The following is a 15823-nucleotide window of genomic DNA, read 5'->3' as shown; positions in this document are numbered from 1 at the left end:
AAAGAAAACATTCCCTCAATGGAACTAAAGAGAGGCTTGCCAGCCTCCTCGAGAGAAGGGATAAAGAACGTAACGAGATCTTTAAACATTTAGTTTCAGAAGAAGAAGAATATGATACTGATTTATTTTTTGAAAGTATCGCCAAATCAATTAAAATTTTGCATCCAGAACTCAACATCAGGCCAAACTGTAAACTTTATATCGTTCTAACAACCTTAAGAACCAGATGCATACCTCACACTGGGTCACAACTACAAGATTTCCTCATCATCCACACCAGTCAGTGCATACTCTACAACAAATGTTTCCCCTCCCTACACGACAATTTCATCAGTTGAATCAAATACTGGAAGTACTGTTGAAAATGTACTATAGGCAGATACATATATGACACTGAAGGAGAAACACGTTTCGATCATTTACTCGTACTGCATGAGGCAGTGACAACTAAATTATAGGCGGTTCTATTTTTTAAATATCATGTTCTTCCGCCCCTTCAAGTGTGTGTCATTCCTCTCCTCTTTGCCTCCTCTCTCCACCATCATCATCATCATCATCATCATCATCATCTGTTTACCCTCCAGGTTCGGTTTTTCCCTCGGACTTAGCGAGGGATCCCACCTCTACCGCCTCACGGGCAGTGTCCTGGAGCTTCAGACTCTTGGTCGGGGGATACAACTGGGGAGTATGACCAGTACCTCGCCCAGGCGGCCTCACCTGCTATGCTGAACAGGGGCCTTGTGGAGGGATGGGAAGATTGGAAGGGATAGGCAAGGAAGAGGGAAGGAAGCGGCCGTGGTCTTAAGTTAGGTACCATCCCGGCATTCGCCTGGAGGAGAAGTGGGAAACCACGGAAAACCACTTCCAGGATGGCTGAGGTGGGAATCGAACCCACCTCTACTCAGGTGACCTCCCGAGGCTGAGTGGACCCCGTTCCAGCCCTCGTACCACTTTTCGAATTTTCGTGGCAGAGCCGGGAATCAAACCCGGGCCTCCGGGGTTGGCAGCTAATCACGCTAACCACTACTCCACAGAGACGGACCTCCTCTCTCCAACACATATAAATACTGCGTTGTGCCTTCACCTCGAAGAGACATTTTTGGCCTGTTGGAAAGAGAGGAGGATTTTCCTGGTGTTTCTTTCCAGTATCTGCATAATATTTTGTGTTCCAGGACTATTTCTTGGCGGATGATGCTTGAGGTATGAGCATTTTACACTTGGTAATTATTCCCTGGTCTGCCTCAGTGGTGTAGAGGTTAGTGTGATTAGCTGCCACCCCCAGAGGCCCGGGTTCGATTCCCAGCTCTGCCACGAAATTTGAAGTGGTACGAGGGCTGGAACGGGGTCCACTCAGCCTCGGGAGGTCAACTGAATAGAGGTAGGTTCGATTCCCTCCTCAGCCATCCTGGAAGTGGTTTTCCGTTGTTTCCCACTTCTCCTCCAGGCAATTGCCGGGATGGTACCTAACTTAAAGCCACGGCCGCTTCCTTCCCACTTCCTTGTATATCCCTTCCAATCTTCCCATCCCCCACAAGGCCCCTGTTCAGCATAGCAGATGAGGCCGCCTGGGCAAGACACTGGTCAACCTCCCTAGTTGTATCCCCCGACCCAGAATGTGAAGCTCCAGGACACTGCCCTTGAGGCGGTAGAGGCGGGATCCCTCGCTGAATCCGAGGGAAAAACCGACCCTGGAGGGTAAACAGATTAAGAAGAGGAAGAATTATTCACTACGGTGACTCTAACTGATTACAGGTTAAATCGCGTCTGGAAGTGAGTGCTAATACACGCTAATTCCTCGTGGGGTCTTACATTCTTCTCTGCAATTAAAAGTGAGATTGAGCTAAAATATTTGAACATATTGTTTGGCTATATCTTCTAGAGACTTTGACGTTTTACTGTATTTGTTCTCATCGCCTGATAAGGCAAATTTTGTGAGGTAGACGGAGCTGTTGCTTTCGAACGATGAACTGAGTAACTCTAAAATCAGAATGCATGACGCAGGTTTTACGATATCTAGATAATTGCCTATTTTGTTATAAACTTTATTATTTTCTTCCTTGATAGAGTTTTCGGTAAAACCTTAACCTTAGATTGCGCTTTGTGATATAGTTCACCTTGGGTATTTGGATTTATCACGGAGACTTGTAGGATCATAGGCTTGTAATATGATGTGCAACCTTTATATTTTGTATGAACATATTCTTGTAAATGAGTTGATCTTGGTTGGGAAGTTTCTGTTAATGAAATGGGAGAGATTTTACTTGATCACAGGTTGGGCTTTATCGTCCTATATTATGTTTCCCTTGAGATTCTCGTTTACTCAGGAACAAGTTCTTGTATTATGAATGGGCTTTTTTTTTTGTTCTTTTTTTTTTGCCAAATGGTTATAATATTAGTATACCGCTTGTCGGTTGGTGTTATTAATGTTCTTATATTGTAAAATATATTTGTGCTTGAGCTGTTATAAATTTATAGACATAATTTCGTGGTCCTTTCACCCTTATCCCAAAGGTTTTGCTTCATTGATTTTCCCCTCAATATGAGAGAATGGGTCATGGTGTGCTATCGGTGGATTTTTGTAGTTATTATTATTCCGTATATTTGTGTACATGTCCGCCTCTGTGGTGTAGTGGTTGGCGTGATTAGCTGCCACCCCCGGAGGCCCGGGTTCAATTCCCGGCTCTGCCACGAAATTTGAAAAGTGGTACGAGGGCTGGAACGGGGTCCACTCAGCCTCGGGAGGTCAACTGAGTAGAGGTGGGTTCGATTCCCACCTCAGACATCCTGGAAGTGGTTTTCCGTGGTTTCCCACTTCTCCTCCAGGCGAATGCCGGGATGGTTCCTAACTTAAGGCCACGGCCTCTTCCTTCCCTCTTCCTTGCCTATCCCTTCCAATCTTCCCATCCATCCACAAGGCCCCTGTTCAGCATAGCAGGTGAGGCCGCCTGGGCGAGGTACTGGTCATACCCCCCAGTTGTATCCCCCGACCCAGAGTCTGAAGCTCCAGGACACTGCCCTTGAGGCGGTAGAGGTGGGATCCCTCGCTAAGTCCGAGGGAAAAACCGAACCTGGAGGGTAAACAGATGATGATGATGATGATGATGATGATGATGATGATGATATTTGTGTACATGCTTCCCGCTTCCTTCTGTACCGTCCACACTCGATCTCTAGTTGTCCAGTAGTAATTATTCACGCTTCCACTGCCTTCCTCCTCTTGATCTACCGATGTTGACCCCGGGCGGTTCGAGATCACTTCACCACTCCCTTATTTTTTTTTCGGAGGTAGGTAACCCACCTAACGCGTATATCATAGTCATTTGAAGAACATTAATTCCTGCTTCTTTATGGCCTTCGTACAATCATATCGTATAAATGGTATAAATCATTAACGGTAGTATTATTGCTATTACTTAAACTATAATGAATGTGGAAAACTATTACAGCTGCGAATAACACTATCGTTTGGACCGGAAGAACTATAACGTTCTACAAACGCACCGAGCTCGCGGTAGCTAAGGTGACTGAAGTACGGGTCACTGCTGTTTCAACAGCCAAGTTGTGTGGTAATTGATTCGAATCACAAGCTGGTGCCTTTTTTAGATTAACGCCGTTTACAGTGACTGTAATATGGCCGCATATCATCCTGTTCCAAAGTGTGAATTTTTATTTGGTCCTGAAAAGGACCATTTTTATCCGATGTTACGTAAACAGGTTGGACTACGACGTAATGGTCTGTAGATAGGAACTAGGGTACCCTGCATATTCAGAGTAGTTAGTTTTCAAAACGTTGTCCACTTTACAGTGTTCATTTAACTTTTTTACCATTACGGAGCACATGGCATACATTTTAATTCGACCGTACTTTATCCATAAATTAGCAAGAATTCAACACACTCTTCAAAGGTATACATCGTGAGGAAATGAACAAGTGCTGTGATGTGACGTGGTAAGTGTGGATTACTATTTGTGTGGGTTGGATTCGGTAGGTTGTGAATTCGAATGTCATGTTGGCCGTCCTGAAAAAGGTTTCCCTCGTTTTACCATTTTCACCACCAGACGAATGCTGAGACGGTACCTTAATAAAAGAACACAGCCGATTTCCTTCCCAATCCTTCCACCTCCCATCCTTAGGGGGAAGACGCCAAATCACAGCGCACCTCTTAAAACCAATAGCAAAATAATATTGATTGTTATTGTATCCCCGCTAAAATGGAGCACCTCAGTCGCTCGAAATGTCTGCCTTACGCTGGATCCGAATCACTACGCTAGAGATACTCTCCTTTTGCTCCACCCTCTAACTGAGTCAGCCACGGAGTCAACATACACGATGTCTACTAGAGGTTTAGTACTTAAGTACGGCCATTCCTCCTCGAAAGTTAACGCACGTGTCAAAGTCTTCAGTGAAGTTTTACAGTGTTCATTTAAATTTCTTACGTTACAGAGCTCGTGGCATAACCTATTAATTCGATCGTATTACGGGTACCGTCCACCTCTGTGGTGTAGTGGTTAGTTCGATTCCGGGTTCGATTCCCGGCTCTGCCCCGAAATTTGAAAAGTGGTACGAGGGCTGGAACGGGGTCCACTCAGCCTCGGGAGGTCAACTGAGTAGAGGTGGGTTCGATTCCGACCTCAGCCATCCTCGAAGTGGTTTTCCGTGGTTTCCCCATTTCTCCTCCAGGCAAATGCTGAGATGGTACCTGACTTAAGGTCACGGCTGCTTCCATCCCTCTTCCGTGTCTATCCCTTCCAATCTCCCCCATTTCACCGCAAGGCCACTGTTCAGCATAGCACGTAAGGCGGCCTTGGCGAGGTACTGGTCATTCTCCCCAGTTGTATCCCTCGACCCAGAGTCTGAAGCTCCAGGACACTGCCCTTGAAGCGGTAGAGGTGTGATCGCTTGCTGAGTCCGAGGGAAGAACCGACCCTGGAGGGTAGTTGACCTCCTGAGGCTGAGTGGACCCCGTTCCAGCCCTCGTACCACTTTTCAAATTTCGTGGCATTTCGGGAATCGAACCGGGCCCCCGGGGTTGGCAGCTAATCATACTAACCACTACACCGCAGAGGCGGACTATTTGGTGTTCATAAAACTAAATTGCTTGTTGTTTATTTGCTAGTTGCTTTACGTCGCATCGATACAAATAGGTCTTATGGCGACGATGGGACAGGAAAGGCCTAGGAATTGGAAGGAAGCGGCCGTGGCCTTAATTTTCCTGGTGTGAAAATGGGAAACTACGGAAAACCATCTTCAGGGCTGCCGACAGTGGGGTTCGAACCCACTATGTCCCGGATGCGAGCTCACAGCTGCGCGCTCCTAACCGTACGGCCAACTCGCCCGGTACTTGTTGTTTAAAGGAGCCTAAAATCTAAGGTCATTAGCCCAAAACTAAATTATAAGGATCTTTAGGTTATGCGCGTTATTTGGGTTGCCTGTCGTCGAAAAAATAAGGGGCTGGCGAACCACCCGGTATATGTATATTCCGCAAAATACTCTAGTCTATATATATATATAATAAGATTTTGTCTGTACATAGCTCAGAATTTCAAAAGAATAGTATTTCTGTATCGCTCATGTCCATAGTAACAAGGAAATGCACTTTTTACTTTTCCATGTCTGTCTGTCTGTCTGTCTGTCTGTCTGTCTGTCTGTCTGTCTGTCTGTCTGTCTGTCTGTCTGTCTGTCTGTCTGTATGTATGTATGTATGTATGTATGTATGTATGTATGTATGTATGTATGTACACGCATCACTAGAAAACGATTAAAGAGAACTTAATGAAAATTTGTATGCAAAGTCGGGGAATAAGTCGCTACAATCTAGGCCATAAATGATTTTATTCACACTGATGAAAATGGTAGTTTAGGAGAAGGCCAAAAAGTTAATTTTCAATAATTAATGTTATTAGTGGTCCTATCTTAATAACAATTGGTATGAAAAGTCGAGGAATGTCACTACAATCTAGGTTATAAATAATTTTATTCACGCTGAGTGAAATGGTATTTTAGGAGAAGGCCAAAAATTTAATTCTCAAATATTTATATTGTTAGTGGTCGTATCGATAAATACTACATAACCAAAGTTATATAGAATTAAATTTCCGACCATTTATGTCTCATACATTTTTTACCGTACCGGCTATGGTAACATAGATTTTCATGAATTTGTATTTGTGTTGCTAAGTCCATATCAACGCCGAGTCACGAGAAAATCGGTTAACAGAATTTAATGAAAATCGGTATTTAGAGTCGGGGAATAAGAAACTACAGTCTAAGCTATAAACAATTTTATTCACCCTGGATGAAACTGTACTTTAGGGGAAGGCGCTAAAAATGTAATTTTTAAATACCTGTGTTATTGGTGCTATCGAAAAGTACTACATAACAAAAGTTATAGAGAATACAATTTCCGATCATTTATGTTTTATTCAGTTTTAACGTACCGACTATGATAAGAGTGGTATTTCACAGTCGGAAGAAAACTAAATGTGAAGCCTTGCAATATCGAAAGCGCATAACATTGTTGAACAATAACATTACATTGACCATTGTTAGTGGCGGTGTTCTTTATCTCTTATGCTGCCTCTCAACTCCGATAGATGGGATTACTGCTGCGTACCGAGTATAATAGTCTGACTGAATATTGGCGGGAAATAGCCGGGGAGTTAGAAAACTTTCTTCTTTAGCATGCCATTCCTTTGGTTCATACATTTTCTTATACAGCCGGTACGTAACACACTGGTTCATCATGGTGTTCCAGCTATTCGATCCCTACTCTGACGCGCTGTTTTGAATGAGCAGTGGGCATACTTAAGGCAGAGGCTCACTTAGTAGAGGAGTAGTATTAGTAGTAGTAGTAGTATGCACTGGTCTTGAATAGCAATTAGGTCTATTCCAAATTACAGCACCACAATTCACTAAATAACTCATAACTCAACCCTGAAAAAAGCCGCTTCTTTCTCTTCATTTTTATTAAATTCTACATTCATTTTATTCCAGATTAGCAGTGAAGAGGGGGTTTCTCTTCTGGCTCTGAGGAAAAATTTGCCTCCAAGTCAGATAGATTTTTTCGCCGCCAGTGTGGTGAAAAGATATTTTCCGACTCATCGGGTACTCCTAGGAAACATATTAGTAAAAGGACATAGTGTTTGCCCTGGGAATCGCCACTATTTGACCCCCTCCCCGCCGAAGAGGGACGAAGAATGTTCACGGATCACGGTAGTCTGCGGCTTGGTCATTCCAGCTCTGGAACTTTGGACTGTTAGATCGGCAGCTTAGTCCTGTTCGTCAAAAGTGAGAAAATGTCTGGTTTTTCATTTGATCGAGTATTTCATATGAAAGCATTGCTTTTAATCGCGCCATTCGTACTGGCGTTATTGTAATGTATGTTCATTTCAGTTGGGAAAACCACTAAGACAGTCTTTGTGAGGATGTAAAAAGGCAGGTGTAGAGTGAGTTTCTACCATTATAATGAAAGCTTCCCAACCTGATTGTGACTGATGGTATGCAAGCGGGTCTACCATTACAGTGAGAATTCCCTAACTCAGTCTTCATATGAGAAAATATGTTTGGTGACTTCCCCGTCGCGTTTCTACTGTAGGGTAACGTTAGGAGCTATGCAATTTCATACAATCTTGCTCACAACGTGCACACTACCTAACCTAGAAATCTATATACAATGTAGAATTCCGTAGCGAAGCACGGGTACATCAGCTAGTATAAAATAATTTCCTGTGATGTAATTTATTCATCTTTGTGATGTTCTTATTTATGTTCCAGGGAGATCCCGGTGGCCCACTTACTTGTGGGAATGAACTGGTTGGCGTTGTGTCTGCGGGAATATTCTGTGGAAACAAAAGTAACTCAGGTATTCGAGTGTATACGGATGTGTACAAACATAAGGACTGGATTGATAAATATGTAGAAAAAAATGCATCCGGTAGCGCTTCGCAGCAAATGATTTATCCTCTATTGGTAATAATATATAGTGTGATAATAACGGAACTGATTTGATTTTCACCTCTATAAAATTATAATAACAATTAACAACTCAATAAAATGTATTTGCATTATCTTGTTTGCTGACAAGTGTATGAATTTCACTATAATTAAAGTGTGTTGTGATAATTGAGCTTGTCAAATGTCATTAACAGGAATCAAGTGAATATGCTATTTTTTATTCCGTAGTCCGGCTCCATGGCTAAATGGTTAGCGTGCTGGCTTTTGGTCACAGGGGTCCCGGGTTCGATTCCCGGCAGGGTCGGGAATTTTAACCTTAATTGGTTAATTTCGCTGGCACGGGGCTGGTTGTATGTGTCGTCTTCATCATCATTTCATCCTCATTACGACGTGCAGGTCGCCTACGGGAGTCAAATCAGAAGACCTGAATCTGGCGAGCCGAACTTGTCCTCGGACACTCCCGGCACTAAAAGCCATACACCATTTCATTTATTCCGTTTTACATAGAATTGGTACATAGAGTCACACTTTATTTCAATAAGCATTCTTGCATTTTCCAACTTAAGAGTATGCTATTAAAGCAGAAAAGCCTCAGTCAGCCCATTCCATTTATACCACAGTACAGCAATATTTTCCCGCAAATGAAGCAACATTATGATTAGAATGGTTATAGATGAACTGAATAACTAAAGTGGTTGAAGAGTCTTTACTTATGGCTAGTATACTTTTTGTAGTAATACAGTAACTACTAACGGCCTAATATTTTTTTCAAAAGAAATATAATAATTTCTGATGACTCGTCTATATATCTTCCAGTGTCTTTGGTTTAGGAGGTAAAAACCTTCGTATGCTTTTCTGATGTACTCAATATTATAAAACTTTTACTAAAAGAAAATGCCATGCTATGACACAAATCATAGAAGGCACGACTTTGGAACTGTATGTTGAACGAGGTAGTGAATCTATCTCGTCTAAAACCTTAATTTTCTCTTGGGATAACCGTAGTCAATGTGCCAGAGAATAAGATGTAGTGTAACGCGCTTTCTATTGATTACAGGTGGGTAGTGTCGACTGATAAATTCAGAAACGCGATCCAATTTCTCACAATAAAATGACCATTCGGGACCAATTCGAAGTGAATGAAAAAGGTAGTTTCTCGTGCGTTCTGCATTTGCTATAAACATCAACAAAACAGTGATGCTGAGTAAAAAAAGAGTGTGAGGTGATTCCTTGGTAGGGATATATTAATCCATTGCTTCTCCTGGTAGATTTTCTAACTATAAATAAATCTTGTGTATCACTCTTACTGTAATAATAATAATAATAATAATAATAATAATAATAATAATAATAATAATAATAATAATAATAATAATAATAATAATAATAATAATAATAATAATTTCGTGTGGCTATTTCTAGCCGAGTGCAGCCCTTGTAAGGCAGACCCTCCGATGAGGGTGGGCGGCATCTGCCATGTGTAGGTAACTGCGTGTAATTGCAGTGGAAGATAGTGTTATATCTGGTGTGTGAGTTGCAGGGATGTTGGGGACAGCACAAACACCCAGCCCCCGGGCCAATGGAATTAGGGTTAAAATCTCCGATCTGGCCGCGAATCGAACCCGGCACCCTCTGAACCGAAGGCCAGTACGCTAACCATTCAGCCAACGAGTCGGACACTCTTACTATAAGTCATATGCCATCGCTGCCGCAAGCTAGGCTGCAGCAACCTCCGCAGGAAAAGTACCCGGGGCGTAAAGAGTAGCTCATTCAATCGCAGAGTGGGCAAATGCAGACTGCACTACGGTGTTAGATATATCATGGTGTCGCAGTGAAATGGAATGGAGATTTCCTCTTTAACGTTGGGTTAATACAGAAATCTATAGCGCTTGGATTTGACTTACTTATCTGAAGACAGTGGTGATTTACTAGTGTTGAATCCAGCAATGTTTCTTCAGGACATTCCTAGGGTGGGAGTGCCCGATATTGATCTCATTCATCAGATAAGCCATGGAAAAAGATTCAGATATATGCAGCATCTGAGGACAGAATTACGCAAAAGATTCAGGATAGAGTACTTAGGACAACTTAAACCGGGTATAGGTCAGGTGAACTCACAACGAGAGTTAATGGTGGTGGAAGTAGTGATCCTTGGAAGTGACGGAGTACCGGTACGTAGAATTGACTGGCCTTTAGGAAGAGTGGTTGCTGTATATCCTGGGAAAGACGATGTCATCAGGGTGGTCAAGGTGAAGACTGCTGGTGGTGAGTTGGACCGACTTGTGCAGAACATCTATCCACTGGAAGCAACTCCCATTACTGAGTGGCAGAATTAAGAAGAGGTCCGGGAGAAGAGCGCTGCTGTGCCTGTCTCTAGCAGAACTGTTCCACAAGTGGTTACTAAAAGATGTGGGAGGAAGATACGAATTCCCTCTCGTCTCAATTTATAGATTTTTTCTTTGCTTTGTTATGTTTTGTTTTGGTTGTGAGTTTAGTGGTTTTAATCATAATATGATTAATAGGGTCCGCCTCTGTGGTGTAGTGGTTAGCGTGATTAGCTGCCACCCCCGGAGGCCCGGGTTCGATTCCCGGCTCTGCCACGAAATTTGAAAAGTGGTACGAGGGCTGGAACGGGGTCCACTCAGCCTCGGGAGGTCAACTGAGTAGTGGTGGGTTCGATTCCCACCTCAGCCATCCTGGAAGTGGTTTTCCGTGGTTTCCCACTTCTCCTTCAGGCGAATGCCGGGATGGTACCTAACTGAAGGCCACGGCCGCTTCCTTCCCTCTTCCTTGCCTATCCCTTCCAATCTTCCCATCCCTCCACAAGGCCCCTGTTCAGCATAGCAGGTGAGGCAGCCTGGGCGAGGTACTGGTCATACTCCCCAGTTGTATCCCCCGACCAAGAGTCTGAAGCTCCAGGACACTGCCCTTGAGGCGGTAGAGGTGGGATCCCTCGCTAAGTCCGAGGGAAAAACCGAACCTGGAGGGTAAACAGATGATGATGATGATGATGATTAATAGGTGGGAGGATTTTACGAAAATTTGGTTAAGTTTATTTGCTCCTGGCTTCAAAATGGTGGACGCTGGCAGGAGAGCAATGGTTTACTTGGACTCTTTGGTGTGTGATGCCTGATGGGATAATGAAGGTAAAACAGTGATGTGTAATTGCGATAGCCATGCGTATATATTACGCCCTTACCGCGTCCTGGTCGGTGTACGCAAGATGAATCCCAGCCAGCTTCTCGGGGTATTTGAATGAATAAGTTGTTTTACGTGGGGTCAAAGAAAAGTTGATACGTGGAGTCTTATTATCTAAGTACCTGAGGATTCGATGGACGTCTCCATCCGACGCGTTAATGAGTCGACATGATCATCCAGCAACTTATTACCTTAATTTTTTTTGCTAGTGTCTTTACGTCGCACCGACACAGATAGGTCTTATGGCGACGATGGGATAGGAAAGGCCTAGGAGTTGGAAGGAAGTGGCTGTGGACTTAATTAAGGTACAGGCCCAGCATTTGCCTGGTGCAAAAATGGGAAACCACGGAAAACCATCTTCAGGGCTGCCGACAGTGGGATTCGAACTCACTATCTCCCGGATGCAAGCTCACAGCCGCGAGCTCCTAACCGCACGGCCAACTCGCCCGGTATTTTCTTAATTCTAAGATATCTTAAACTATAGCACAAATCTACAAAATAAGACTTCGAGTAATTTTTAACTACCATTATTTATTAAGTAAAATGCACATGAATCTTGGAAGAGAAAGGAAATAACAAAATTAAAATCTGAAATTGATTGATTTCTGTATCTCTGGATTGATAAATTCATGTTTATAATGCTCTTATTTGGTCTGTGTGCTTCACTTCATTACTATTGAATTTGGCTAAAATATTATTCATAACCTTCCTTAAATGAAATTCTAAATAATTATAATCTTCTTATGGAAAATCTGGTTGCACTGAAATCACATTCCTTTCAAGTAACATTCGTTGTCATTTGTAATATTCTAACTTGTTCTTACAACAGTTCAATAACATTAATTTTTGATAGCTTTAAATCTGAATACTACTTCTGAATTCTAGCCTGACTAATGCATTATCTCATGAATTCCTTTATGGTTCTCTTAAGCCTTCGGAGCTCCGAAAAGTTTCTTGTTTTTCCTCATCCATAAAGTAGCTGTCAATAACCAAAAACTAAAACTTATTTACGAAGTCATAAAATAATATTAACCCATATACGTTCTCACATTGAACAGCAATGATCCTTTCTTATTACTCAAATTATGCCAAGATCAACTTAAATGAACGCAGTTATCCATATATATGAAGTTCTACTTTAATGTCCAAGTATGACCAATATTTATTCATAGTAGGGATATTATTTGATGATCACGACCTATTATCCTATCTTATATGGGGTTAGGATATGTTGCAATTTTAGTAGTACGTGGCTTGCGTCGATATTTATCTTCCTTACATTAAATATTCCCTTTCTTCTTTCAATCTTGACGTAGAATATACCCTTATTTGAATCTTCTTTCATTTCTTCTTTCATGTATTAACTTCGTATTCTCATAAAGCATTCATTTCAACTCATATTTCTTCTTATTATCATTACCTCTTCCTGTTAACACATTCCCTCGACGCACAAGTCATCTTTAACATTGGATCAATATCTTCTTAACTCGTCATAACATTCATTTTACTTTTTTACATTCCAATACCTCATAACCTACCTTATAATACCACTGTATTACATATCTGCATACTCTGAATATGTTCCCTACATTCATCTCAAAACTATCACTTGGATTCTAAACGATTTTATAATATTTTCTTCTGACATGAACTTCATTTCTAGCTAGGGCATTGCTTAAGTCATTATTCTCTTCCTTAAAATTGGGATCTGCATGTATCCATAGATGACTATGAACTTCCCTTTAAATTGAATTATCATGAAGTCACTCGCGAGAATCTAACATGTTAAAAGGTTAATTCTGAAGATCAAAACCTGTCCTACAACTATATTTCGACTACATATAACCTAATCAAATTATTCTCCATCATACTACGTAAACTGGTACAAGAAACTTATCTTCCTTCCTCTGCTTCTGGACGACCTAGGTTTGTTTCATTCTCCGCTGTTGGAAACGACTTCTTTGGCTGGCAGCTGGCTAACCAGTTGTCTTCCTCGGTCTCGGCTGGTCATGCCTCGGGTCAGGTCATTTAGGCGGTCCATCTCCTATCTTTTAAAGATATGCCATCTCGTCTTGCTCGTTCATGCAAATGAAAAACATATCTGTAGTTAGCTGATACATGGTTAAATATTCAAAGCCTTCTAATTGAACAAGATTATGTTCCTTTTCAAGATTCTTGCTTATATCCCTAATTTTTATTAGACCTTTCAAATGTCTTCATTAACTTCTAATATCTGAATTCTGCTGGTTTATTGACTAGAATTCGCAGTGTTATTTCGTTACCGTAGCTTCTCAAGTATTTATTCTTCTCAATCCTGTCGGCGTTCTATGACAGGTTGGTTATAAAATCATGCCTAGAATTTAATATGTAGATAATGCGTTTTATACGTATTTATTGCCTATTTCGCGATAAATTACTATGGTATTCTCGCTTATGTGTTCTTTCCTTGCAATCCACTTCTTTCTTTGGAGTCTTATAAGTATATTGAGACTGTAGTCTTCAATGCGTTTATCTGATGGAAATGTCCGTCTTTTTTTATGTCAGTGTTGGCTCTCCTCAACAATCCAAATCTGGTGTGTTTTTGTCCTTTCGACACTGCCGTCATGATGATACCTATTCCGCTATTGTGTCCATCTGGACATCTTTGGCATACTATGAAGTTGTTCATTCTATTTAACTTCGTTGCGGGTACTTGCGTTTACTCCGATCTGACAGAAACTTTACTTTCAGAATAGCGTAATAGTAAATTTCTTCTACCACTTTGATTAAATATATTGCTTGCGATATATTGATATGTTTCATTTCAATTGCAATGTAATGTTGCACTGTTCCGAGTTATTATCTGAATTCTGTTATATCATGAGGCTTGAATGTACAGTACTTTTTAATCCTGATTCGTACTTGTTCTTATTATGCGTATGTCGCAATGTTTATTCTGTCATATGACCTGCTTTCCTTCATTTAGCCTTACTCATCACTGTTGTCTGTTTCATAATCCAAATCAGAATATTTATTTTCATTGGCTAGTTCCAACATGTTATTCGGTACCTGTTCCTGTTCTTCCTTGTAATATAGTTTTAAGTTTGCTGCATTGTTGATACTCCTATAAGTACCGTTCGTGTTTTCAACTTCGTACGCGTTATTTCCAAATACTTTCTTGATTACCTACGGTCCATCGTACAGATGTACAAACTTTGCAAATATCTTAGCTGATACGTTGGAAGTTGGTGATTTCCGTATCATTAAAAGGTCATTTACTTTTAATGGTTGATGAAATACCTTATTCTACATCTTTTTCATTCTTCTTTTAAACTACTTTTTCCATTCTTTCTCTGACCATTTTATTTATTTCTTGGATACAAGGCCTTTTTCACCTGTTTCGCCCAGAATTGCGTCCCATGGTCTGCACGGATATTCATTGTCGTGAACTACGCTGGGAATTTGCCCTGTAGATCCGTGGATTGTGCAATTTATACTCTGTTCGTTGTTTTTGATGACGTCTATCCACTTCCAATGACAGTCTCCACAATAGATTCGACAGAATTCGAATATTACCTTCATGCATCTTTCTACTGGGTTTGATGATGGATGTCTGACTGAGCATAGTATATGCCTAACGTTTAACTCTTTCATTGCTTCGCAGAATTGTATAGATGTAAATTGTGTACATCGGTCAGTTAATATCTTACTTGGTTTCCCCATTTTTGGTTGAACATTTTCCAGTAGGCATCGCAAGATCTGTTTTGAATTAGTCCTCTGGATTGGCTGTAATGTTATGTATTTCGAGAAAACATCCATGATAACTACAATGAATTTTTGCCCTTTTCTTGCCGTCGGTAATTGACCGAATATATCGATTGCGTATATCTCTCTTGGCTTGGTTGGTAGCATAGCGATAGGTTGGTGTCATGTTAAAAAAGTGTTGTGTTTCGTCCTCTGACAGATGTCACATGTCCTGATTGCATTCTTAATTGCTCTTCTTAATGCTTGCCCTGTGAATATTTCTAGAATGGTCTGTGCTACCTTATCAATGCCTCCATATCCTGTAATTATATGGGTATGCCAGGTAATATATTCCTGTAACTCTTTTGGTAAAACACTTCCTGTTTTCTCCTGGTTCTCATTTATGTAGCTGGGTAACATTCCACCTATCATTAGGTACACGTGTGTTATTCGCGATTCCCTGACGTTGTCTTCCAGTCCTTTGATGATACGACCTGTATTTTCATCTGAGTTTGTAATATGCTCGTGTCTCCCAACTTACTAAGCAAGATCTTGTCTTGTTGGTCTACGACCTGTATTTTCATCTGACCTTTGTACTATGCTCGTGTCTCCCAATTTATTAAGCAAGATCTTGTCTTGTTGGTCTAACTCTAACTGATGAATATTATCTTCCTGTTCCGTTGGGTTTCAGCTTAAGGCGTCTGCCAAGTTATTATCTTTGCCACTGCATTGCTCAATCTTCAGTTGAAATTGCTGCGTGAATAGCATCCATCTCGTCAATCTTTCACTTTTCATGGCAGCCTTTAACAAAAAATCAACGCCTTATGGTCTGTCCTGATAGTTATAGGATATCTGTATATGATTTTCCTCTATTGTTGCAATGCATAGTCTATTGCCAACAGTTCATGTTCTGTTATCGTGTATTGCTGCTCATGCTTTCTTAATTTT

At 41.2% G+C, this 15823-nt stretch overlaps 1 protein-coding gene across 4 annotated transcripts in view; it reads left to right on the top strand.

Moving 5' to 3' along the window:
- The window catches only part of LOC136864544 (trypsin eta), a 243539-nt gene extending 235417 nt beyond the window's left edge, over positions 1-8122 (top strand). For all 4 annotated transcript variants that reach the window (XM_067141682.2, XM_067141672.2, XM_067141690.2 and 1 more), the window contains one exon: positions 7775-8122. In XM_067141682.2, the coding sequence (XP_066997783.2) occupies positions 7775-8008 (234 nt within the window). In that variant the 3' untranslated portion in view covers positions 8009-8122. The remainder of the gene's footprint in view (positions 1-7774) is intronic.
- The last annotated feature ends 7701 nt before the right edge of the window (positions 8123-15823 follow it).

The sequence above is a fragment of the Anabrus simplex genome, chromosome 1 (genome assembly GCF_040414725.1).
Source record: "Anabrus simplex isolate iqAnaSimp1 chromosome 1, ASM4041472v1, whole genome shotgun sequence".
NCBI classification, from domain to species: Eukaryota; Metazoa; Arthropoda; class Insecta; order Orthoptera; family Tettigoniidae; genus Anabrus; species Anabrus simplex.
This window is presented reverse-complemented; position numbering and strand designations above follow the sequence as displayed.